General features: G+C 39.4%; 1 protein-coding gene across 1 annotated transcript; it reads right to left on the bottom strand.

Annotated features, from left to right (window-relative positions):
• Positions 1-82: 82 nt before the first annotated feature.
• zmp:0000000896 (caspase recruitment domain-containing protein 10) lies at positions 83-26,546 on the bottom strand. The gene is given in 25 exon segments (XM_034144092.1): positions 83-1,349; positions 1,546-1,661; positions 1,845-1,957; positions 2,414-2,572; positions 2,683-2,785; positions 3,001-3,067; positions 3,581-3,821; positions 3,909-4,014; positions 4,016-4,033; positions 4,657-4,834; positions 5,639-5,759; positions 5,865-5,911; positions 6,005-6,090; positions 6,177-6,214; positions 6,330-6,366; positions 7,145-7,243; positions 8,004-8,183; positions 9,246-9,371; positions 9,992-10,111; positions 11,427-11,642; positions 15,571-15,709; positions 16,361-16,547; positions 18,683-18,820; positions 20,246-20,491; positions 26,352-26,546. Coding segments are annotated over 25 exon segments (3,153 nt in total). The 5' UTR covers positions 26,416-26,546; the 3' UTR covers positions 83-1,141.
• Positions 26,547-27,484: the final 938 nt, after the last annotated feature.

Here is a 27,484-nt window from a genome sequence, read left to right as displayed (position 1 = left end):
CACTGCTGTCATAGTTAAATAAAAACGTTAACAATTAGACCAAGTCTGAAATATTTGAGCACAAACATGAATTCAAAACCAATATTTTTGTATTAATTTAATATTGAAACTGGTTACAAAAAAATTGCAATAGAAATCAACAGACCATTTTGTCATTGTGGGCTACACTCCTGCTGTACAGTTTAGTGTTAATACAAATGCAGCATTTGCTGACTTTCAGTCATACACAGAAATGATTTTTCTTTCTTTTAAGAAATGTGTGTTTTTACCAAAACAACTTTATCAGTTTGATACTTTTAAGTATTTTAAGTAAGCACTATTTCAGACCAAGAAGAACACTTTCTTTACTGCGTATACAAAATGTGGATAATCAGATTTGCACCCTTCGCTACATGCCGCTTACAACAGAATACAATCCCAATTTATATGTGTCCCCCCCCCCCCCCCCCAATGTCCTCAAATGCCCAAACAGTGGGTATCTTGTGTGACCCCTTGAGCATTGCTCCTAAAGTTTGTAGGCTTATACCGTTTTAGCTGTCTGAATGGAAACAAGTTAAATGGCATTATGAAGGATGTTCTTTCCTTGTGTTGGTCAAGTTTCTGTTTTACATTTTTTCACTTTATTTACATTGTAGCCAGTCCAGCTTGGCTATATAGATGAACATTTTAAAAATATATATGTTTGTATGAATGTACAAATGGGGCTTCCTCTGAGACAACACATACATTGATCTTGGTCCCTCTCTTCGAATAGCAGAATGATCCAACACCATAGTTTAAGTGTCTAGAGAGAAACCTGTCTCATTTAGACAATTGTTAGCAACCGCCATTTTAAAATTCACTAGTGGGGTATTTACTGATGTGTTTTATGTCATAGAAAAAAACTTGAAAAAATCTCTTCATCTTGTGTTAACCACAGATATTTTTTCACGCATCTAATCAAAAACCATTGACTTCACGATGAGGGAGCCAGAAGTGTCAACATGCTAACTTATTCCCAGGTTTTAGGACTCATTCCTGCACCTCTCCATATCCACATTCTTTTATTAAGCTGTCTTTGGCTCTGTTCTGCTGTAACAATGTAAATGTCCCCTCTGTGGGACTAATAAAGGTATTCTGATTCTGATTCTGATTTCTCTCTCTACTGCAGTCTATCCAGCTCGATCCAGGCCACCGCCCTCTGCTGGCTGTGGATGGTGTTGCAGATGGCGGCCAGCAGCTCGTCCGTGCAGCTCCAGGCGCTCGGCTCCAGGCTGAAGTAGAGCAGAGGAAGGGTCTCCAGCTGCAGCTCCTCCGCCTGGCACACCTCCTCCATCACACTGTCCTCCCCACACCGCGGGAACAACTTCCTATTATCAATTGAAGATGCAGCAAGTTAAAGGAAAATACTTTGAGCTCTTCAAACAAATGTATATCTGTAAGGTATGAACATTTGCACATCGGTGTGTATGGTGCATCTGTGCCAAGTGATGCGTTTAGAATCCAAAGCTTACTTACTTTAGCACTTAATTCACTATACTTGCAAGCTAATGGATGCACCCTTACCTCAGCTTCTTGTTCTTTTTGTTCTTAGGGCGGATATGGATGACGATGGGGTAGATGCCCTGTCTCAATAAGCCTTCAACACTGTGCAGCCCCAGCTCCAGCAGACAGTGCTTGTCCTGGAATAAAAAGGGAGATTTGAATAATGTTTGACAATATACATTCATTATTATACCATGATTGTCTCTTTTCATAAATTGAACAGTTGAACTAGCAATTAATCTACTTCTTACTTTTACCTCGAGAGACATGGGATGTTGGTGCCTTGAAATGACTTTTTTTTAATGTTTTTATTTCCTTACCTGGCTGATGACCTCCTGTATCGACTGCAGCCGTATTCCCAGAACCTGCTCGGGAATGCTGGAATCCAACAGGAACACTTTCTTGTCTCGTTTCTCTGAAGCCTGGATAGGTTCTGCAGACCACAGGAAACAGGAGGAGAGTGATGAAGGTCAAAGGAAGAATCATCAACCTTTTTGTTTAGTGTTTGGGCAACAGCAGGAGCCATTTGTGTTTGTTGTTCGTATGTCATTATTTTGAAGGTTTATAACACTTGTTGGAGGTGATTAGATGCACAGGGATGTCATTATGGGGGCCACAAATTACAGGAAAGGAGGGCACAGTTTTTATCAGACCTGCAGACAACCAGACCAACAGAGCTACATTAACCTGAACACCACTCTCTTGCAGAATTGGTGATGTACAATAACTTCAGTTAACTTCAAACTGCATCTAACAACTGGAAAATATTAAGTTTGTGTCCGAGTACGATCACTACCACCTACCTTTGTAAGAAGGAAAAGAAGAAGTATAAGAACTGCCTTACAGGCATCATGTGTGTAGATAAGTGTGTGTGTGTTAGTGCACATACCTGGTGGGCAGGTGTTGAACTTCAGACCAGACTCGGCAGGTTGCAGCAGCCTCTCGATGAGACCCCGAGAGAGAAGAGAGGGGGAGAAGATAACCGGCCTCTTCGTCTGAACCTGCACCGGCTGCACCAAGCTGTACGGGATCAAGTGCTCCTCGTGACCTGAGGGGCACACATACACACATATTAAACTAATTGTAATAATTACAAAAATATGACTTATCCCACAGATTTAGTTTGGCATTTTGGGGAAAATGTTGGCGGGATCTTACGTTTGCTGAGTGTGTAGAGGACCTGCTTTGTGGAACCATTCCCACGGCCACCGGGATCCACTGCCTTGACTAATCGTACACGACAGGGCGCTTTCCTCAGGAACTACATGTGAGAAAATGTAAGATAAGTAAACATATGTTAGCTGTATGATAGCAGTTCTGTAATAGTCTGGTTTTGGCACTGTACACATGGATAAACAAAGGAAAACAGATCATATACATTTGACATAAAAAGCACCAGTTGCGCCATCTTTCCAAGATGAATTGCATTGCATTTCTACATTTATGTTCATGTCATTGTAAAATGAGCAGACTTACCTTCCTCTTGAAGTCTTTTTGCTCCAGCGCCATTGTTCGTAACCTTACAAGTAACAACTGTTGTGCCCTGAGATGGAACATATATACTTGTTATTTACACATACTCAAAGTTCTGCATAGTTTAAATACAGTAGTATTTTCTTATTTTTAACATACCACATTAAGGCTGCACAATTACTCCACACGTTATCAAATTCTCAATATGGACTGGTGCAATGCACAAATCACAGGCTAAATATGTGTTAGAAATACTATTTTGAATGAAGTTTTGTCGAGCTGCTGAAGAGATATCATGACCTACAAATAGTATTCAAAATATTTTACAAAGTATATGTGTATGGTACAGATCCTCTCAATAAAAAAAAAAATTTAAAATAATTAAATGCAAAATGGTCAATTTCTCCAATATCTTGAATCACATTGCAGTATCAGTCAAAATAATCTCAATGACTTACTTTTTACAAATTGTGCAGCCCTACACTATACAAACTATAGTATTGATAACAAAATCCACAACTGCTAGAATTCTAAAATAATAAATAAACAAAATAAGCAGTGAAATGGAGATCTCTTGGCGTACCTGTTGTAGTTGGGCATGGTTCCTGCCTGCAGGGCCTTGGTTGTGCGTGGATCCACCAGGGAACAGTGCCAATTATACTTCTCATTGTGTCTTGTGTCTCTGACATGTACGATATCATCACAGGACACACCCAGAGACGGAGGGTCCCCGTGAGGCTCCATGTTGAGATTGACCCGCACGTAGAAGGAGTCGACGCCTTTAAAAGAAGGCGAGGAGAGCTGGGAGCACAGCTCGGAGTATCCTGAGGACAGGGACCAGAAACGGAGATGGATTAGTCTCACAGAACATAACGCTGAGGTTTCAAGAATACAGAAGAACACGGACTCACCCTCTGTGTTGATCCGGTGTTTGAGAGACGAAGGGTCGGCCCACCACTGCAGAGAGAAGTGTGCGACCTCAGCGGTGCATTGACCCAGCGAGACAGTGCCCCCCCCCAAACAAGACCCGCTCCAGCTGGACGACAAGAGAGAAATCATGTTATGTTTCAGCCTTACTTTCTTATGTTTAGTTGATTTTATTTCATGCCGTTTACATTTTGTGATCAATACACTGTGTAGGATACGATAAGTAGGAACCAATGTTTGTTTGAAAGTGTCATGTTGTGTATGCTGATTGAAAGCAGATTTGAGTTTAATGGCCAAAAGTAACTGGAAATAAAATGGACTGATTGGAAACTAGCACAAGGATGTAAATATGGGGGCAAAGTTTACAGGTGGACAGAGCGCTCAGTTTTTACCTGCAGACAAACTGACCAACAACAAACTGAACACCTGGAGATGTACAATAACTTCAATTAACTTCAAACTGCATCTAAAACTTGAAAATATTCTGTTTGTGTCCGAGTACGACCACTACCTGTGTAAGAAGGAAAATAGGACATTTGGAAGTATAAGTAATAATGAGAAACTTTTTCATTTACTTAAAAGCTGCACATCAGCGGCTTAACGCGTTGGCTTAGCTTCTACACATTGAACCATCTGAAGGCAGATCTGTAAATACGAGTGTGCAATCTTACCGTCTCTTTATGAAACATTATACACACATTCCTCATTCATGATTTAATCAGACACACACACCTCCAGCAGCTCACTGCCCTCCTTCAGTCCACACAGCTCCGCGGGGGAGCCGGCTCTCACGTGACTGACGAAGATCCCCGTCTGGTTTCCTCCCACGATCGTGATGTCGTCCGCCAGACTGGCTTTCCTCTTCCTCGGGGAGACGGGGGGGCTGGAGGACGGGGAACGGGAGGGAATCCTGAGAAACAATAATGGTCGGACATGAGACCAATATTTGGCAAAGAGCAGTAAAGCATGAGTCTATTCACCGTATAATGAGTCAACCACCCACACTGTATGATCAATTATAAAAAAGGCTTGATGTGTTTTCTAAGACTTTCATTAGTTGGTAGGTGTGTGCAGGAGAAACTAAACCCACTTCCTGTTCAAACATTAATGAGATGTGTATCACAGTTCTGTTGATCTATATCAGCTGGAAAGGAATTGTTGGTTGCATAACAAAGCTCCAACAAACAAGATTAGGATCATGCAGTCGTGTAACATTCATAACAGTTAATGGGCCATAGCTCACAGGCAGCGTACCCTTGAAAATTAAACCTTCAAAATATTTAATACTGAGGTTAGTTAAAACCCTCTAGCTATAGTTGAATAATTATTGTTTTTTTATGCATACAATAATTATTGTTTATTGATCTTTTTGTTTTAATTTAGTTCTTTTTTAAGTTTTTACTTTTTTCAATGTTTTGTTCACATAAAAAAAAAAAGAATAACTGCTTTTGGTTTTGAGTCAAACAGTATGGCATGTTTCTTTGCTTGTCTTACTTATACTGCCTGTAAAGAAATGATGTTGTCCTTTCAGCAAAGCACATGTATGGACAAACCAAGTCAATAAGTACAAAATAAAAAAATCCCTTTAGTTGCATGTATTCTTATCTTAGACGGTGTCAAATGTTGCTGCGAGCAGTGTCACTGTGTCATAGTTGCTATGCTAATGCTTTAACAATGTTTTTAGCGGCTTTCATTGACAGGCAAGTGATGGTACCTGGGAACGCTGAGGTTGTGTTGGTGTGGAGAGACGGCCGGCAGGTTGACGAGGTCCGGAGGGAAGAGGTGAGAGTGAAGGGAGTTCCAGGAATCCCACAGAGACGGTTCACTCGGCTCACCTGAAAACACCAGTCAATTATTCTCCCAAAATAAGCACGAAAGCAAAACAAGAACTGGAGCAAACACCTTTCTGGTTTCCAAAAAAATGACAGAATCAAATATACCTGTAATGTTATCATTCTCATCACTGCCCCACGATTCCGAGTCAAACCTTTTGGGAGCAGAACAAAAGAGATGTTGATAACAAAAAGGTGAAAAAGGTCATTAATACGGTTGGAAAATACGATTGATATGTGAGGCTCACTCTATGTTGCATCGCCGGTTGATGGAGTTCACACACGGAGGAAAGGGGAACGTGGAGAGACGATTGATCTCTTTTTCGTCTTCTGTCTGAGGGTAGAGAGGTGAATAAATCAGATTCAGATATATATTTGTAATACTTTCCTTCCTGTGATTTTCAGAGCCTCGATACTCACCGATGACAAGAGATTCTCCTCCGAGTTGAAACTAGAACCTGTAGGAGCAGAAAAAACATTTTTAAATAAAGGATATCAACAGTATATGAAGTAGATACAGTTCTTTATACTGTGCAAGACTTGAGAAACATCTTCACGATGCAAACAACTTACCCTCTGAGTTTTCATTGGTTTGGCCACTTGAGGGCGTCTGTAGCACAGAGAAGGTAGGTATTAAGAGAGGGTAAGAGAGGTATTGTGCAGGTCTTCACACGCTAAGAGTTGCATAAGAATCTACTACAAAGTCTCATTATCAAGATAATAATAAGAGCCTAGTGTTTGCGGTCCAAAACATTCCTTGCATACCCTTCTAAAAATGTGAGAAAACATGTTGCAGTATAAAAACCAGCAGTTGTGTCCCATGGAACTGATAGCAGGAGTTATACTACTTAAACAGGACACATGCCTACTAATTCGTTCATTAAAGGTGACATAGGATGTTCATTTTCAGGTTCTTAATTGTGTTATAAGCTTTTTCTAAAACATGTTAACATGCTTTAAAGCTGAAAAAAACATTATTTCTCTCATGATGTCAGTCTGAATATCTCTGTATTCAGCCTCTGTCTGAAACACTCTGTTTTAGCGCCTGTCCCTTTAAGTGATACAAAAAACTGTGGTTACTAACAAGTGATGAATGAGATGACTAAACGTAGACAAAACAAACGTTAGCTAAGCGTGAAGTCATGCAACAGTTATGTAGTTAGTTTTTTGTCGATTGCATTTACGCTTTAAAATCATAAAAGTGGTGTTAATATCTTTAAATTATTGTCTTATTCTCTGCAATACAAAATCTAATGTAAATATCCCATTGCATTTTGTTGAGGGCGCCTTTGTGATGATACATTTCGGGATGGCCAACAAAAATACATCATCCCTGCACCCTTAATTATAAATGGAAGTAACAAAACGCTAACGTAGCTAGCCCTGACCTTGCGCAGGCGGCTGCTGTTGGCCTGGGGTCGGAGGTCGAGGCCAAGGGAGCAGCAGGGGCCGTAGCACTGGTCCTCGCTGCAGAGGGAGAGGTGGGACTGGGGAGGGAAATGGGGAATGATATCAGAATCAGAATCAACTGCTACCATCTAATCGGAGATACAGGGTCCCTCGATTCAATAGAGTCAGAGTGAAGCATCCTTTGTGCTCCAGTCAACCCTCTCAGTAAACACAGAGCTGATCCCAGATCAAAAGCACGCTGAAGGCTCTTTGAGCAGGTTTTCTCTCACTGATCGTGCTGTTATATAAATGTTTGTTTTTCATGTATTGTGTCTTGATATGCGTCCATGTTGATGTTACACATGGAGCTGCTGTGATGCAAGTCAAACTTCAGACTTGATCTGACCATTCAAGTATTATCGTATCATATCGTATCGTAAGTTTATTGCCAGGTACGTTTACACATGCAAGACATTTGCTTTGGTATCTGGTGGTGCGAACATAAACAATAAAAAAAAAATAAGTTGCTAAGTAGGTAAAAAAAAAAATATATATAAGGATAATAAAAAATAAGTATTTTTAAGAAACAAATTAGCATTAAAAAGGGATGCTAAAGATAAGTATTTACACAAAATGTAAATGTAACTACACAAATAACCTTAAAAGCTAAAAAAACACCCTGTAAAGGCTATGTGGTTGCAGTGGGAAGACGGTGCTGCAATGCTCAGTTTCAAAGTCAACTTTATTGTCAATCTTTCAGTTTGTGTGTACAGACAGAGAGATTGAAAAATACCATTTCCCACAATCCCGAATACAAAATACAAATATGTATACAAATATGTATATATCTGTACTCACACAGTGCAGGCCGGGGCTGCTCTGCTCCACCTGCTCCCGGCTCCTCTCCCTCTCTCTCTCCTGCTCTCTCTCCTGCTGCTCCAGGTTGGCCTGCAGCTCTACGATGCGTTTGCGCAGACGGTTCTTATCCAGCAGGCAGTCGGTGTACTCCAGCTGCACGCTGTCTCGACTGCGCAGAGCCTGAAGAAGAGAGAGGGAATAACTTGCATGGTGTAACAACTGTAAAAGAGTCAGTGAAGCTAATTTCTTTCTTTACGCAATACACACTAATGTTAAAATCTGAAGAAGGCCTCTTTCCCAAGGTCTGAACAATGTCTAATATCTCTAAAAGTATGAATCTGATTTAAAAGTTGTGTTACACAAATAATGTCAGAAAGATGTGTAACATTTTAAAGTTGGAATGAGGTTTCTGAGTGAAAGTATGAATGAACAGTTAGCAGTTGAAGTCGCATGAAGATTGTTCAAGTCTGAAGAGTTTCTCCATTGACTTCAATGTTAAAAATGTGATGAATTATGGGATGTATCTCTGGAATTATGAAAGTTAAGAATGTGAAAAGTAATAGCAATCGATTCCCGACCGAGCTGAACGTTTTGATGTTTGAACGGAGTTTCTGTGATGTGGAATGTGGGAGAAGAAGAGGCGCAAAATATCCCGGCGGAATAATAATAAAGAATTTCGTCCGTAGAAGAACAAGTAGTGGGAATGCTGTATCAGCACCCACTAAATACAGTAAACAATTAAATAAGGAAATAAATAAGATAATTATAAAATGAATAATAGTAAAGTAAATACAAACAAATAAAAGCATTTTACACAAGGAGTGACATCTTTAGCAAAGCCAGTTACACAGGGACATTTCCCATCATGTTCTTTTGAAACTCAATTCAGTTAAAACAACCCTTTTCAACTAGCTAGACATCCAGGTATCTTTTAACACCGTTCCATCTTTTGATGAAGGAGTCCATTGTCATGTGTAGACTTGCTGTCATCTTTTCCATCGTGTGTAGACCTGTTTATTGTGCAGTGAAGCTCATTTGAGGGAAATTAAACTGCAACCTGAACTTTTGAAAGGACATCCATAACACTTGCACTATTTCTATTCTATTTTATTTGTATTACTTTCACTATTTGAACTATTTTATCTGTTTTATTGTTGTTGCACCGTTGGAGGAGCCTGTGACCTCAGATTTTCCTTCACATATCTACACTGTAGCACTGCACATGTGTGTTGCTGCACTGACCTGGTCTCTCTCCTTCTCCAGCTCCATGATCTGGTTGAAGTAAGATAAACTCCTCTTCTGCTCGGTCTCCCAGTCCAGCTGCAGGGTTCTCTCCTTCAGCTTCAGATGCTCGCACTGCGACACCAACTACAAACACAGATTACTTTACAACCTCTATTCAAAAGGCAGGAGAGAAACACAAACTTTGACAGTACGAAAACAAATTTAGACATGATTTTGAAGTAAAAAAAATAGTTGAATCTCACTCACAGTCTCCCTTAGAGACAAAATCCTATTACGACAATAAGAAACTGTCTTATTTTATCTTGTATCATGCCTAAACTTGAGTGGATCATGAAATATTGGGTATGGAATGAATCTGCAGATGTTAAGGTTCAGAATTCGACCACATTTTTCATTTTCTTTTTTATGGATGTCAGTTCTGTGAGACTGCAACAGGCAAGGTAAGGATCTAGATCTGATTGAGCAGTTTTTGATCACTTGTGGATAGACATTAGGGAGTGAGGAAGAGTCAACAACGGTTTAAAAGAGTCAATACATTTTATTTCATTAAAACAATTATCAATAACTCCAAACCGAAAGAGGTATTTGAGCATACAGTGATAAATGTCCACAAGAAATATGAGCCTGATGGATCCTGTAGTGTGTGAGATTAGCATTGGCAGATTCACATGCATTATCTCCTCGAAGCGTATGCCTGGTGGGGAACACATAATGTTACAGATACTTAGTGAGTGGTTGTTCACCTTGTCCCAGTCCTCCTCGGTGCCCTGCAGCTCGCCCTGCAGTCTGCTGATGACGTCACAGAGCTCCTGCCTCTGCTCTGCAGCCTCCCGCCGGTCCTGCTGCAGGATGTCCATCAGAGCCTGAGGGAAACAACACAAAGATCTTATTTAAACCCAGAAACCCTAGAAACTTCACAAGACAACAATACACTAGATCAGGGGGTGTCCAAACGACAGCCCTCAGCTAATTCAAAAAGTATAATGAAATATGGCCCACAAATGAGCCTTGTGCTTGTTTTATATTGTACTTATTAACCCTTAGATGCCCGAGTGACTGGACACTACACTCTTCCATAAGTGGGTCAAAAAGGACCCGTATTAGAATAATATGTGTTTTTATGCCATTTTTGTCATTTTGGTTAAGAAAAATCACTTGTATAATATTTAGTGTTATATTTTGGTTCACACTAGAAATATTCTATATTTAATCTTTCACTATTTATAATTTTAGACATTTTTTTTACATTTTGAAAAAAAAACGAAATTCCATAGAAAATGCATGCGGGTCGTTTTTGACCCACTTATGGAAGCTTGGGGTAGTAATACAAAAACTACAATTTCTTAAAATGTATAACATTTAAATTTAAAATGTGAATGGCATGATATCCAAAACATGTTTTTTGAGGAATAGCTGGAATATGAAATGATAAAAAAATGAAAAAAGAAAACCACCTCACCGGGTCAAAAAAGACCCACTTATGCATCTAAGGGTTAACATGTACAAATATATAACACGGTATTCATGTGTTAATAACAAAAATAACACTTTCTAACTAATCTAAGTTGATGAGAAAAAGCCCAATAACTTATTTACATAATAAGTATGAAATAAATCCTTCATACTTCCCCTTATAAGCAATCTGAGGCCTTCCATTTTAAGGAATTAACTGCCAAAAAAATTAATTAAACCGTATGGAGAGCTTTGATTTAAGCTGTTCTTTTCAGTATCAAGCATAACTTACCTACATTTGATTGATTTTGCTAACTTGTAAATTAACTGATAAGGCGATATACCTCTAGTGAGCCGCCCAGCCCTTCTTATATTTGTCTGTATGTATCACGGGGGCGTGTGGTGCAGTGGGTTGTGCGTTGGTGTTCGGATCAAACCCCACTGCAGTCAGCATGTCGTTGTGTCCCTGGGCAAGACACTTCACCCCAAATTGCTCCTGTGAGGATTGCCCACAGTATTGAAGTATGTAAGTCGCTTTGGATAAAAGCGTCTAACAAGTAACATGTAATGTAATGTAATGTAATGTATGTGGCCCTCAGTGAAAAAAGTTTGGACACCCCTGAATTAGATCTTTGTCTTGAGAGACAATCATGAGGAGAAAGAGTTGTTGTTGATTGAGACAGGAATACACAGTAAATGTTTGCAGGTGATTGAGATGAGACGTACTTTGACCCCAGTGGCATGAACTGAGCCCCTCATCCTGGCCTCTTTATTTTCAGATTTCTGAACTTCGATGCGGTGCAGCGGCTTCTCTGGTAGAGCAGGGGGGGAACCATTTAGTCCATTGAAGAGCAAACTGTTTCTTTTGGAGAGTGTGTTATTCCCTGGTGGATCGATGGTTTGTTTCTCTGCCTCTGTCAACCTGGACTTCAGCTCCTCCACCTGTAGAGAGAACAAGCAAAGGAGTCATTCCCTTACATTTTGAAATGTCCACATCAGGCATTTAATATGCTTTTGTAAAACAGGTTTATTGCAATTTTAACGAGCTCTTTCTGCTCTAGCTACCGTCTATCCTCTATTGTGTTATGTCCCTAGGCGAGCCCAGGTCTTAAACAGCAGGGTTTTTGAATATTCAAAACGTCCCCCTAAATTAAATTAGTAGAAGCAGCTTTTATCCACTATGCTCCCAAACTGTAGAGCACCCTACCAAGAAATATAAGCGAGGCAAAGTCATTCAACATCTGAAAACATCCTTTTTAATTTGGATTTAAAATAGAAATATCCTTCTTTAATTGGTCTATTGGTCTTTATTATTATTTAAATTCTTATCATTTTTGTATATATTATTTTAATGTTTTATTATAATTTATTTTAGTGTTTTACTGTGTTTTGTATTATTTGCATTATTATTCATTTATTTGTATTATTTATTTTTTCATGTTGATATGATCATTATTACCAAAATTAATACTATTTTAATCTACATTATTATGATTAAAAGGTAATTTTGTGAAATAAATAACATGATTTTGACTGCTAACAACAACAGGTCTGTGCAGGAGTAAAGCTATGTGGTACAAAGACACTTCTCCTTTCAAACCTTTGCAGGTGGGTGTAAACAAAAGGTTCACATCATTACATGGTTTAGGACCAAAGTATATTGTTGAACTCCTGCATAATTACGAGCCATCAAGGTGCTTCAGGACTTCTGGGACGGGTCTGCTATCGGTTCCGAGAGTAACAACAAAACATGGAGAGGCAGCGTTTAGCTGTTATGCCCCGACACTCTGGAACAAACTACACAAATCATGCACGTCCGCAGAAACGCTTACTATTTTTAAATCGAGTCTAAAAACATATCTCTTTGCCGCTGCTTTTAATTGAGCTGCTCATATTCGAACTACAGTATGCCTTTTAAACATGTATTGTATACCTGTGGTGTTTATTTTTATTATTTTATTATCTTTGCTTTGTAATGCCTGTTGTAAAATGCCATTATATAATGTGTTTTTACTGTATTTATTCATAAAAAGTCTTTTAATTTGTTCTGTAAAGCACTTTGAATTGTCGCGTACAGAAAAGTGCTAGATAAATACTTGCTTTGCCTTGCCTTGCCTTGCCTTGCCTTGCCTTGCCTTGCCTTGCGTTTATTAATCACAGCACATTCCTATCAGCGGGCACCTGAGGTCACAAGACCATAGCAGGAATTATGCAGTCGTTTATTAACTTGATGGAAAAAATAACCACATATATTTCCAGGCATTTACCAGAATGTGAATCCTACTTCTGTTGAATGGACATGGACAAGTTGTGACAGGGCACAGACTAAATAAAGGAGAGGCTGATACCATCTCCTCTTAGATAACTTCATTCCTAATGTTACAGCTGTGTGCTGAGATAATGCACCTGAAGTGCTGTGGGTGCTGCCATTTGCTGCCAACAAAGCATCAACATGTTTTTCTTATGCTAAGTCTCTGCATGCAAGGTTTTGCAACCTTTCTAGGAAACAGACCCTTGTGGACCCTTGCATGTAAATAGAAGAGTTATCATCAAACTTCCCAAATTGGTTTCTTACATTAAAGGTGGGGTAGGTCATTTTGGAGAAACCAGCTCGAGTGCGCTAGAATTTGAAAATACACAACCGGAAAAAATCTGCCACTTCCTTACAGAGCCCCTCCTCCAACACACACGAACGTGCACATGACCAATGAGGGCACGAGATAAGTTTGTGCACAGATGGAAGGCTGACAGGCAGGTAGGCCATCCAGTTATTTTAGCCGGGCCGGCTCAGATGATTGGTCGTGCTTTTTACAGCGCCTCGGCTTCCACAGATGACATTTTTTTATGGATTCATTGTCAAGACAATTATTTTGCAAGTTTCCTGAAATCTAATGTTTAAATATAAGGCATTATGATATCAGAGGTTTTTTCAGAGGGAGATGTGGATATCTCGTTGAGACTATTTGGTGTTTTTAGGGGGTAAATAAAATGCTTTATAAATCAGGCTTTGAATTACATGAGGAAACTTTGTTAAACTTTAAAGGGGACCAATCATGCAAAATGTACTTTTTGATGTCTTTTATACATAAATATGTGTCCCCGGTGTGTCGGGGAACTCACGCAGCGTCAGAAAATAAAACCCTCTCTCTTTTCCTCCGTACCCAAATCTCTAAAAACGGGGCTACAATGGAGCTGATCCAGATTTGCGTCCGATATGACGTCATATCGGAAATGTGGACCCACGGCCCTATCAGAAACATTGCTATCAGAAACAATGCCCAACTGTTTTGGACGTAATATGGTCGGTGTTCACATTAGCATCGCTAACACTCAGAGCTAACCTGTACTGGAGAGCATGTGTGTGAAGAAGCAGGAAATAAAAACTCACCTTGTGGTATAACCGGCAAGAGAGAAAGCCTTTGAGCTCCATACTGTTTCAGAGATAATCCTTCATAATCCATGATATGGCGTTTCATCACCGCAGTATTTAGTTTAGACAGTAGCTGCCGGGTCCCGCATGAGCTCACCCCGCTCCTTTATTATTTTTTAAGCTTTATACCCCAAATCAGCACTTTTGAAACAGGAAGTGAAATAGAGGGATATGAGGCATGGCTAGAATGGGTGATCTGTTTGGTATTTTGAGCAAAACACTTCATAGACATGTTTTTTATATATTATTTATATATATCTGAGACCTATGCTATTGCCTAAAAATAGCATGATAGGTGACCTTTAAGTAAAATACATAAAAAGAATAAAGGCAGTAAGTTAAGTGTACTTTATATAGGTGCTTCTGGAGTGTAGTATAAAGCCTTTAAAGATATATGAACTACATACATTTAACAATAAAATACAGGTGAATTGAGTAACAAAATGTAAGTAATAGATATATTTTAAAAGAAATCGATTTAAGCTATTTTTTCCATATGAAAATGTGTAAATATGCAAATTAGGTGTTATCTAATGATACATTTTGGTGAATTTAGGAGAAATCTACGGTACCAAATACAAAAGGTTAGTAAAATATACAGCTGACTTAGTATTTGGGATGTTTTCATTAAACTAGTATTAATGAAGACATGATATAGAAGCAAAATAGCCTCAAATTGACCATGCATGGAAACAGGTTTCTGCCTGTCGTGTCTCTCCGTACCGACACCTTCAACTAAAACTTAAACAGGGAAAAACAAGTTGGGTGACTTGTGACGAGATGATGACTGTAATTAGTGAATTCACAGTTTCTGCTGCAAATACACAGCTGGTTTTAGAGTCAGGAGTAACTGAGGAATGTGGTGGGAGTTTAGGGAAGGACTCATTCTCTGAGGGTCCTCTGTCAGCTGCAGGAGTTTTGTAGTAAAAGGTTTGTTGTGTTTGAAAACTCAACAATATCTGTGACCTCCATGATTTTAAAACCAGATTATGATGAAGAAAAGCAGGCTCGGTCCTTAACACTTCTAAGATAAATTAACCTTTGTGATGTCTTCCCTGTGCAATCAGTTTAAATCAAATTCAATCTGTATTACATCTGTTTAGTCACCTTCATATCAACTCATTACCTCAAGTTTTACTCTTTTTCGGGGGGGAATTTATGCTTCAAAGACCTCCTTTACACAAGATTAAATTATTGTTGAGTTAAAAAAAGTCTGTAACTTTCAATTTCTCTGAGCTAATTTGTGTTGATGTGACGTATCTTTGCTGCGCAGAGCATTGTGGGTATACTGCAAAATGGGAACGGACGCAGAAGGACCACCTGGTGTTTCTGGCATCCTGCATTTTAAATACTATATTGGGACATACTGAATCTCTTCTAGCAGGTTGTACGCACCCACCAGCTCTAGAAAGGATCAGTTTTTGCTTCTGCCGCTCTCACCTGCCCCAGCAGTTCTCTCTCGCGGCTCGAGGCCTTGCCCTGCTCCTCCAGAGCTCTGGAGTACTTCACTGCCTGCTCCAGGTGCCGGTCCTTCAGCTTCCCCAGCTCTCGACTGGCTGACTCCCAGTCCTGACGCAACCTTCACACCACAAAGCATCCAGATAAAACATTTTCTCATTGAGCAATACGAGGAACACCATAAAACTCACTCAATCATGTATTCATTGTAGTTTAAATTCACTCACGCAGGCTTTATGAGTAAATATTATTATCATAACATTACATGTTACTTGTTAGACGCTTTTATCCAACGCGACTTACATACTCATTACTGTGGACAATCACCACAGGAGCAATTTGGGGTGAAGTGTCTCAGGGACACAACGACATGCTGACTGCAGTGGGGTTTGAACCTGTGACCCCCTGATCCGAACACCAAGGCATTACCCCACTGCGCCACACGCCTCCCATTGTCATAAATCAATAGATTGAAACTTGGATTTCGAATCTCAGTCTCTAAATTGTAGGAACACTTGAAAACAAATCTAAAAGAAAACCTATAAAAACCCATGGTCACTTTTATATTTTCCCTTCCTCATTCCTTTAAAAGCATTTTGTATAAAACAATCATAGAGCAGCTGATAAGGAACAATTTTAACAACTGGAAATCGAAGTTCAAACTTTGCATCACTGCCCAACATCATTCAAGATCTTATTTTAAACCCATGTGCCCAATAGCATTGTGCAAACTCAAATCACTAAATGGTATATCTTCCAAGGTGAGTGGTACCTCTCCAGCTGCAGCCGGTGCTGACGCAGCTCCTGAGCTTTACGTTCGGCTCGGCTTCGCTCGTCCTCCGCCATGCGGCAGCGTTGAGAGAGGCGGCGCTCACACAGCCGGCTGTTCCTCAGCTGTTCTCTCAGCTTACGCACCTCCAGGAGCAGAAACTGGGTCAGACCCTCCGGACCCTCCTCATCTGGGGGGGGGAAGAGAGACAGGTGGAGGATACAGGTCAGGGGTGTCCAAACTGTTTTCACCGAGGGCCACTCACTAGAGGTGAGCTATATTGCCTCATAAGTTCAGTTATAAGTTAGCACAACCAATCAAATAAATGACGCTTGATACTTGAAAATGCTTTAAGAAACACAACAGCCTACATCACAGCTTACCACAGGGTTTCATTTATTTTTTTAGCAGCTCATTCTTTAAAACAGAAGCTTCAGATTGCTTATAAAAAGAGGAAATAGGAAGGGTAGATTTCAAGCTTGTTATGTAAATAAGTTATTGGGCTTTTTTCTTATCAACTAAGATATGTTAGAAAATGTTTCCAACTTCAATTGACAGAATTTATTTGAAAAGTGGGCTTATTAACACATGAATACCGTGTTATTTATTTTTGTGTTACATATATATTTAAGAAGTACTATATATTACAAGCACAAGCATTTCATTGTACTTTTTGAATAAGCTGAGGGCCGTTTCAAAATAATACTGAATACTGAGAAGAATACTGTGTTATTTATTTTTGTGTTACATATATATTTAAGAAGTACTATATATTACAAGCACAAGCATTTCATTATACTTTTTGAATAAGCTGAGGGCCGTTTCAAAATGGGCCGCGGGCCGTAGTTTGGACACCCCTGCTATAGGTTAAAGGGGATACGGGTTAATGTGTCGACTGTTTTTGGTTGATTGTTTTTGTTCATCAAGATTTAACTAAGTAATGCTAGTAAGATGCTAGAAGTCCTCAAGTTTGGATCGGAACGGTGTTTTATTTATTTAATGCAGTGTTACATCACACTGTTGAACCCAGTTGGGAGAGGACCAGCCGAGATGCAATTTGGTGAAAATAACCTGCAACCTAAATGTAATTGAACGCGATTTAGATCAAGGGTGTCCTTGCAGATAAGTGGCATGGGAACTTGGTGCATTGTGTAAGTAAACAGCCACTTTATGGACCGTGAGTGCCAAATACCCCAAAGCCTTTCATTATTTTTGTTGTTTAACATTCCCCAATCCTGAAGTTAATCTTCAAACCATTTTAAAGTGCTTTTATCTCAGGTCTGTTTGCTGGCCATTTCTTTTTCAAATATAAACTAGTGAACCCTTTTGTCCGAATGTTTGAGCTCTTAGTGTGTTTACTATGTGTGGATTAAGAGCCTTTTAACACATCTCACCATGCAGATACACAGGTCAGCAAACACAACTGGGGCCAAGTCTTTATCTGAAAGTCAGATTTCAGTCTCAAGACTACTCTGAAGGCTAGAGGCTTAAACTTGGAGTCTTGGGACTGAAATGTTTTTAATACAATTCAATGTAGTGTTTCAGAATGAAACCACTAACACAGTAGTACCTTTTTTAAATGACCAGCAGTCGTATTGTTTTTCAAAATGGTTAGTCTTGTTGTGTTTCACTTTGTCACATCTTTATATCTTTATATACAGGATTTGGGGCTTTTCATTGTCAACAAATACACTGTAGCTTTTGAATTCTTGATTTAAAGGTCCCCTATTATACTGTTTTTCATCAATATATTATAGGTCTCAGATATATACAGAACATGTCTCTGATTGGCTCCAAACACCAAACAGATCATTGCAGCATCCCATAATCCCCTCTGTTTCAGCCCTGTTTCCAAAGTGCTGATTCTCTGTCTGTTACTTTAGATGAAAATAAGGAGCCCCTCCCCACGCCCCTCTGAGAGATATTTGGTTAAAAAGAACACAATGGTGCTCTTGGAGGAGATTCAGGTGATAAGGTGGGGGGGGGGGGGGTTACCTTGGTTGGTGATTGGCTAATGGTTATACAAGCCAACAAATCGTTATGACATCATAAAGTGGCCAAAATCTGATCAGCTCATTTTCAGACAGGTTTTTATATAAATAGATCAGGACAAAAAGAGAGAGAATCTTTGTTCCTGAAACTTTTCAGAATCTCTTTACACAGAGGGGGGGACACATGTTGATGTAGAAGAGACATGAACAAGTGGATTTTGCATAATAGGTGACCTTTAAGTATTTTGGTTGATTTGTGTTCAGCCTGAAGGCAAACTCAAGTCTGTAGGCGGTGAGTTCACACCACTGCCAGTTGAGAGTAATCCCAGTTTACCCAGTATGAGGGAGCATCTCTGTGTGGGCTGCTGTCCGGTCAGCTGGGTGAACTGGTCCGGGTGGTAAAACTCCAGCGACTCCATGAAGGCCTGGAGACCTCGTGGGCCCTGACCTCGCAGGATGTCCAGCAAACGGCCTGAGAAAGGAGAGAGAAAGGTGTGGAGAAAAAAGTGTGGATTTAATCACCATCCCAGGCACAATGTAAACAGCATTCTTGTTCTGTAAACTATCAAAGATGACGCCACAAAAATGCTCCCTCTTTGATGCGAGTGTAAATCACACATAGCTGTTTCAAACATGATGAATGACTGGCATGATGTGAGCAGTGAAACAGTGATAGCAACTTGTCTTCATCCCGCCGTCTTTCCTTGAGACATCTGCCCTTCACCTTTATCTTCTTTCACTCCCCGTTCTGTCTGCCTCACACTCCCCTTTACTTGTCCTCCTCTTTCATCGTTCTCTGTTTGTTTCTCACACAGCTACATTTATCTGAACCCACCTGTTCCCCCTGACAACCTGCTGCACGAATATTTATTTTTGGGAAGTTTTACAAAAGAAGTATACTGCATGTACTGTTCTGCGGATTATATTATTTCTTACAGGCAGCAATTGTATTAATTTATCCCCAGAAAGACCATAATGTCCCACTGTTTTCTTCCCAGCTCTATTCTATGTTATGTGTCTGAAATGCAAGATGATCATTTTTCTAATGATCTTCATGTTTGTGTAATTCTTTGTCTTCTTAGTCAAGAGGACTACCTTAAAGGTGGGGTAGGTAAGTTTGAGAAACCGGCTCGAGATACACTTTTTGTTATATTCCATGGAATGCTCTTAACATCCCGATAGCAATGAATATCTGAAGTGCTTTGACAAAAAATCCATTAAAAAATGTCATCTGTGGAAGCCGTAGTACTGTAAAAAGCACGACCAATCATTTTAGCCGGGCCGGCTAAAATAACTGGATGGCCTACCTGCCTGTCAGCCTTCCATCTGTGCACAAACTTATCTCGTGCCCTCATTGGTCATGTGCGCGTTCGTGTGTTGGAGAAGGGGCTCTGTAAGGAAGTGGCAGATTTCTTCCAGTTGTGTATTTTCAAATTCTAGCGCACTCGAGCTGGTTTCTCCAAAATTACCTACCCCACCTTTAACATCCATTCACTCCTTGATTATGGGCCTAAACTCTTAAAGATGTCCTGTTATGGTTCTTGGGGTTTTCCCTTCCCTGTAGTGTGTTATAAATATTTCTGTGCATGTAAATGGTCGGCAAAGGCTAAAATCCCTGTGTTTCCTCAGTAACAGTAACATAGTGACATCACAATGTGTGGGACATCTCTAAGCGGTTGACCAATCACAACAGAGCCGGCCAGCTAACCAATCAGAGCAGACTGGGCTCTGGTTTCAGACAGAGGGTGAAAAGAGGTGCTGCAGCACAGGCAGTATGAGAAAAATAAAGAGCTTTTTGAACATTAAAGCATGGAGACATGTCAGAGACACTAAATACAACAATGAACCTAAAAAAGGGCATAATAGGGCCCCTTTAAATGGATTTCTCTCGTCGTACCGGCCTTGCTGATGCGCAGAGGGTACTGAGTGGAGTTGAGCACCTCGTCTTCGTCCTGCTCGTCGATGACTTTGCACTGCCTCAGGTACGGGGTGAGTTTGGCTGGGTGGAGGATGCGGGTCAGTTTGTGCCGAACCCCCTCCACCCGATCCCAAAGCTCCTCACAGCGCTCCTCCGACCAGGGGGGGGGCGATCGCACCTCCTCCTGAGCCACATCTTCCTCCTCCTCCGCCCAATCTGTGACACCTGCAAGGCAAGGCAAGTTTATTTATATTTCAGGGAATATGCAGGAATCCTGAAGTCAAATGTAATACCTTTTAAGACATTTTTTAAGACCCTTTCCATACATTTTAAGACCTCATCGCCACTTGGAGTTTTAACCGGTTACATTGGCGACACACTTTACCTCACATTGACTATATACAGTATTGATTGTCCTTCCTCCTTATCTTCCAACCATTTGGACGCAAACTTGCATTTCCCCATAACGATGTTTAACAACTGGCGTAAACGGACCTTCGCGCGCTATCAAGCAGTGAGCGTGCGATGTCCTGTTCAGATGACGTCAAATCCAACGGGATGCCATAAATAAACTACACAGAATCACACTACACACCTACACAATGATTACATTCAGGCAAACTTTAGAATACAACCTCTTTGGACAATTTATAAACAAGCTACAAAATGTAATACCTTGGAAAATGCCGTTTAAAACTTTTTAATAACCTTCATTTTCGCTAAATTGATTTATCAACTTTTAATACTTTTTAAGACCCCGCGGACACCCTGATATAGCACCTTTCAACACAAGGCAATTCAGAGTGCTTTACAAAAACAAAAGACATTGATAGCATTAAGAAACATATTATAAAATGGCATTTAAAAGCACAGATAATAAAACATGAATGACAAAGGTACATGAATACAAGTTACAGTGCAGTGTGAGATACACACATCTGAAATGTACAGGACACTGACAATTATCAGGACGTTCAAGAGGGGAAGACTTTCTGAATAAAAGAAAGAAAGATCTTGAATGTGATTTCAGAAATGTTTCGCCATCACATGTTACTTGTCGCTTTTATCCAAAGCGACACTCAGTACTGTGGACAATCCCCGCAGGAGCAATGTGGGGTGAAGTGTCTTGCCCAGGGACACAACGACATGCTGACTGCAGTGGGGTTTGAACCTGCTGTGACCCCCTGATCCGAACACCAACGCACTAGTCCACTGCACCACACGCCGCCATGAATCATGTCTCTTTCACTGTCACACTTTAAAGATTTAAGGATATATATCTCATGTCGAGTCGCAGTCTAAATATTTCTTCCTCATGAAGGGATTATTTTTGTTATCATTTTTTGGGACAGACACAAAATACAAATAAAGGACAGTAGGATAAAAACACTAAATAAATAAAAACAATTATTAATTATAGAAAGAAAATACTCAAATAAATAAATAAATAGATAAATAAATATATAATAAAACAACCCGTCGCCTGTCTGATACTCTCAAGAAATAAAAACACACATGACATTCAGAATATATTTTGAATTCCTTATAATCCCACTCTTCGTTATAGCTTATTTTGTCCCATTTCATGTTGTGTTGTGTCTGAAGCTTATCTGCTGCTCTCAGCCAATAAGGGTGAGTCATTACTCTAATGCCTTAGAAGCAAACAGATGACACACCTCTTGGGAAATCCCTCTGAACAGCAATTTGTTGCAATTTGTTTCAAACATTAAATGTCTTTATAATACAAGCCGATCCATTAGAGGATTATGGGTTTACGTGCTGCGTTGTGAAGGGATGAGATGGAGCTCATTGCTGGAAATGTTCCAAGGAATGTCAACAAATTCCTACAAAAGAAAAGTCTGATGGATGAAGATTTAAACTGAAGCTTGTAGAGCAGAAATGGTGGTAAATCTCACAAAAGGAGGACACCATGATAAGCTTGAAGGTCCCCTATTATACTGTTTTTCATCAAGTACAGCTCTCAGATATATACAAAACATGTCTCTGAAGTGTTTGGCTCCAAATACCAAACAGATCATTGCAGCATTACCCATAATCCCCTCTGTTTCAGCCCTGTTTCAAAAGTGCTGATTCTCTGTCTATTACTTCAGATGAAAATAAGAGAGAAATTTGGTTAAAAAGAACACAATAGGCGCTTTCACACCGCAGTACTTTTCCCCGTACTTTTCCCGTTTAGTTCTGATAGTGCCTGGAATTTTGCGTTCACACCAAAAAGATAACTTAGTTCAGAGAACTTTTACCACCATTTGTAGTCCCTGCTAGAGAGGTGGGACTTTCCTGGGGAGAAAAAAGTACCAATTTCGATTGGCTGGGCGGATTGCAAACCACGCCCCGTAAAACTCTGAAAAGTTTTGTGAAGCCGCCATTGTATTTGCTGGCATTAGCATTATTAGCATTAGCATTATCCCCGCGCACCAACGGAGAGAGACTAACTTATGGCAACACAAAAGAAAACATGGGAGCGGTGGAGATGAGGAGGTGTCGGCGTTCTGGCGATTTACTCTGAAGGCTTCAGTAGAAGCTGCTGGGAGTCCCAGCAGCTTCTACTGAAGCCAGTCCCCAACTCCGGGGACTTCCGGCCGGGGACTTCGGGTGGCAGTATACGCCGTGAAGTTGTTTGCGGCCTGCCAGTAAACCCAAAGCAGAAGAAGAAGAAGTGACGTCAGCGGCTTCATTTGCGTAATCTTCCCTCAGGGAACTTATTCCGGTGTGAACGCGATCTGTACTAAATGCCCTGGGGGTACTAAGTGCTGGGCACTAAGTACGGCAAAGTACTTGGTGTGAAAGCGGCTATTTGTGCTCTAGGAGGAGATTCAAAATCTGATCAGCTCATTTTCAGACAGGTTTTTATATAAATGGATCAGGACAAAAAGAGAGAGAATCTTTGTTCCTGAAACTTTCAGAATCTCTTTCTACAGAGGGGACACATGTTTATTTAGAAAAGACATGAACAAGTGGATTTTGCATAATAGGTGACCTTTAAAGCCAATAAGTGTTTGCATTTTTTAAGAAAAGTCAATTTCACACACTTTGAGATAAAGCAGCGGTGGGTTCAGACACTGTTTGATTCCCAAAGAGTCTGCAGTTACGAGGGCCATAAACTAAAGTGGTGGAGGTCATTTTGTGTGTCAGAGCACAGGAATGAAAATACTAGCGTGACTCATAACACACACCTAAACACACACCGGGGCCCGCAGACCAAAGTTTTCTTTACCCCATTCACTTCACACTGTGGAGGAGACAATGAGGGAAAGTGAATAACACTGAGACTACAGGAGTCTGCTAGAAACAACCACTGTACCATCCTTGAAAAACACAATTTCTTGAGTTTTGACAATTTTAAGTCTTTTAAAAGTATGTGTTTTATTTATAAATGTTTACATGGACTGGCCCCCCCCTCCCTTAGGGGAATTCATCCACAAAAAACACACTGGACGCTGCACTAGGTCAGAAACCAGAGGAGACTGTGAAGTCCACTGAGAGTAGAAAATGATGAACTGTGTCGAAGGTTGAATACCTAAGCAAATTATTCCCTAACACCACTCTCAATAGTTTCAAAGGTCAACTCAAAGAATGGTTGAGAAACAACCAGACGTGCAACACAGGGGTATCTCCTCTTGCACTTTATGCATCTCTTGTATCATCTCTTGCACTTAATATGTCGTTGCTGCTATAGTGTACTGCCATGTGGTAAATACTTGTGTGTGCTGCTCTTGCTCTTTTTGCATATCATGTATTTATTTTTTGCTATGTTTACAAATGTCATGTTCTTATATGTTGTCTGTCAGGGACTACGGATGGAAATGAGCTCAAAGCTACAATTACATTACGGCATATTTACACTTGAAGCATTATTTGTCTAAAGTGTTCATTAATGTGCATTGTCCCTATTCAAATAAACGATTAGATGAAAATGAAACGTATATACTCACACTGACAAATTACCTACAGTGATGCAAGGGGGGGAAAGCTTTTAAATTGTACAAATCCAGGGAGGAATCGCTGAATAAGGAACACTATAACAACAGAAGCCCCCCCCCCACATTGGTTAAACAAATGTATTTATAATCACAGAGAGGTCACCGTTTCCTTTCTCATCTCACTGCAGTGTGAAATGCAACATGTGTGTAATTTTAGAGCAGCAGTGATTGGTCGATTATCAGAAGAAAAAAAAAATCACTATTTTAATAGTCGATTCATTTTAGGAGTAATTTATCTTTATCAGCCTGTCAAATAGGGAGTTTCCAATATTTCTGTGTTTTATATCATATTATTTTATTGTATATTTTATTAATTTCATAACTTTCACAAATCCCACTTTCCCCCAGGATATATGAAGTATTCTGGTTCTGATGACTGATTTAAGTTAATATTATGGGGTTTCGAAGAGACAAAACAAGACATCATCTTGGACTTTAAGAAACTGGAATAGACATGTTTGTAAACCAAACCAATCATCTTTAAATCAAACCAACTTGTAGACAAATAATGGAAATAAACATGGGTTGCTTATTTCACTGCAATCTGTTATGTGCATTGTGTAATACGCTGGCTGCTGATATGCCAAAGAAAGAAATGCAAACACCATACGCTCTGATTACTTGCAATTGGCATTTGTCCATAAATTACAGAAGCAGCCTACTGTATGTGAGTCACTAATAAGATGATCCTGTATTTATGGATCATCAGTGTTATACAACAGTGATAGTGTCGTGTCTGCGCTCTGTGCAGCTGATCAGGTGATCTGAGGCAGGTCGAGGCACGTCTGCATGCTCTGGAGTCACGTCTGCTGTTCTCAGGAGATCCTTTCAACCCCTCCTCCTTAGAAAACTAATGGGAATACTGTCCTGAATCTTAGCTAAAAAACACCAAAATATACTCTGTTTTTTTCATGTGGAGTTAGGACAAGTTAAATAAAACAACTGCGTTAAAATGAGGTTGAGATGAGTTAATGCATTTGTGTGTTACCAAGTAAAGTTGGACTCATTTTAACTTCTCCTTTTAGAGCTAGTATCATCTTTCCTCAGAAAATGATTGATAAAAAAACAGTTCAAACTAAGGTTCAGGAAAAACTGAACATAGGTTAATCTGCACAGCAAAATTAACATCCTCTTTGCATAAATATTATATAGTAACATAATATTTGCTGATAAGACAATATATTATTCAGACAGATTACAAAGAAAATACTTTTGTTATCAGATATTTCTCTCATGCATGCCATGTTTACATTGTTTGTCAATTTGAAAAGTTTTAAGTCTAGCTTTTATATATATACACAATTAAATGTTGTATTTGACATGACTTGAGTTTGGATTTGTGTCCCCTGACTGATTTGAGAAAAAGAGATTTGTGTTGGAAAAATATGCCAAAACAATTGAGAAGTGATGCAGAAAATAGAATGATTAGCTGCCATGATGTATACAAAAAAGCACTTCCTTAATGTTGTATTTGACATTACTAAGAATTAGTATGATTCAACATATTAAAACAGCTGGTTTATTTATAGGTACATTTAAGCAGTTCGTTTATTTATAGGTAACAGTTTACAGTCTAATTTCAGTCATGTCTAATACAAAATATCATCTCAAACTTATTCAAACTAGACTCAAAACTTTACAATCTTTCACAAAAAGTTGGGGTTGGATTGTTGTGTTAACTGGTGTGAGAAAACAAGCATTATTTTTCGATTTTTTTTCCAAATTCATTCAAACAACAACAACAGAAACCCTAAGACAAATGTCTGGCTACCATCATTTATAAGTAGTGCACTTTTTAAACTGTCACTGGACACTCTATTTCTGAAGAAAAAACACAACCAGTTGCTCCACCATTGACAAACTAGTCTTACAGATTCACACCAGTCGTATACATAGAATGAAACGCGAGTTAACACTGAAAACAAACCAGACTACAGCACAGCCTTGCTAGTAATTAACGTTATATAATGACTGACTCGTGAAACAGCTGCAAGTCAATCATTTCCTAGAGACACATTCCCAGCGAATATGAACCTAAGAGTAAAAACAGCGCATTAAATCGTGAAATATTAAATATCTCTTACCACTCATGTCTTAAATTTCTTCGAAAGTGTTTTGAAAGTGATACCAAAGTCCTGTACATCCCATTCAGCTCCAGACTCGGTACTGAGCAGTGAGTGTGGGCGCCACCTGATTTGGGGGTATTTCCTTTCCTTTACGCACACCTTGGCACACTCAGCTCCTCCACTCTCGGTCAACCACAACCAGCCAATCAGAAGCCAGGAAGAGCGAATAAAAAGCCCCACTTATCACCTCGTCACGGCGGATTTCCTCTATCAAAAGTGTTTTATTGGTCAGAAAAGGTTAGATGAGAAGACATCTGTGTAATGGGTGTATGTTTAAACACTAGATGGCGCTTTCAAGCAATGAGTGTCCACTAAAGGCTGTGACCCCGCCCATAAACACACCATTACAATACTGGTAGTAGTATTGTACTTTAATACATTTTTGAGGTACAGTTTTTAATCCATTACATTTTTTGACCACATTAATAACTTTGTTGGTTCATATTATTAATTCAGTTTACGTTTTAGTGTCTCCCTCTCCATAACCATGAACATTTTGCACAACAGCTATTTAACACAACTGTATTTATTTGTATTTAATTGTATTATTTTCATACAATTTTTTAAAGATTTAAAGATTTTAATGCCTGAACAAACTGCTGCTGTAACAAAAATAATTTCCCAATTTGGGATAAATTAGGTATTTATCCATTTATCATCCATCTAATAAAAATATATTAATAAACAAAGGAAAAATAGTTTAAAAATCACCTTCAAAAGCTGCAAAATTCAAATTATGTTCACATGAATGGACCATTATTTATAATCCATTGATAGGCCAATCTGCACAATGAGTACAATAATACTTTTGTACATTTACTTTGAGTGCAGGACTTGTACTTGCAACAGGGTATTTCTACACCAAGGTATGACTACTTTTACTTAAACTCATAACTCTTACTTGTAATGGAGTACTTTGAAACTGCAGCAATAGTTGTACTTAATCTGAGAACGTCTTGCATTATACTGAATACTTTTTCTTCCTTTAGATTTGTATTATATATTTTCCCAGACAGACATAAGAAAAAACACTGAATAGCCTCTTCAATGTATGTATTTGTTTATTCCACACATGGCAGTTATTTTAAAAC

The sequence above is a fragment of the Trematomus bernacchii genome, unplaced genomic scaffold (genome assembly GCF_902827165.1).
Source record: "Trematomus bernacchii unplaced genomic scaffold, fTreBer1.1, whole genome shotgun sequence".
NCBI lineage: Eukaryota > Metazoa > Chordata > Actinopteri > Perciformes > Nototheniidae > Trematomus > Trematomus bernacchii.
This window is presented reverse-complemented; position numbering and strand designations above follow the sequence as displayed.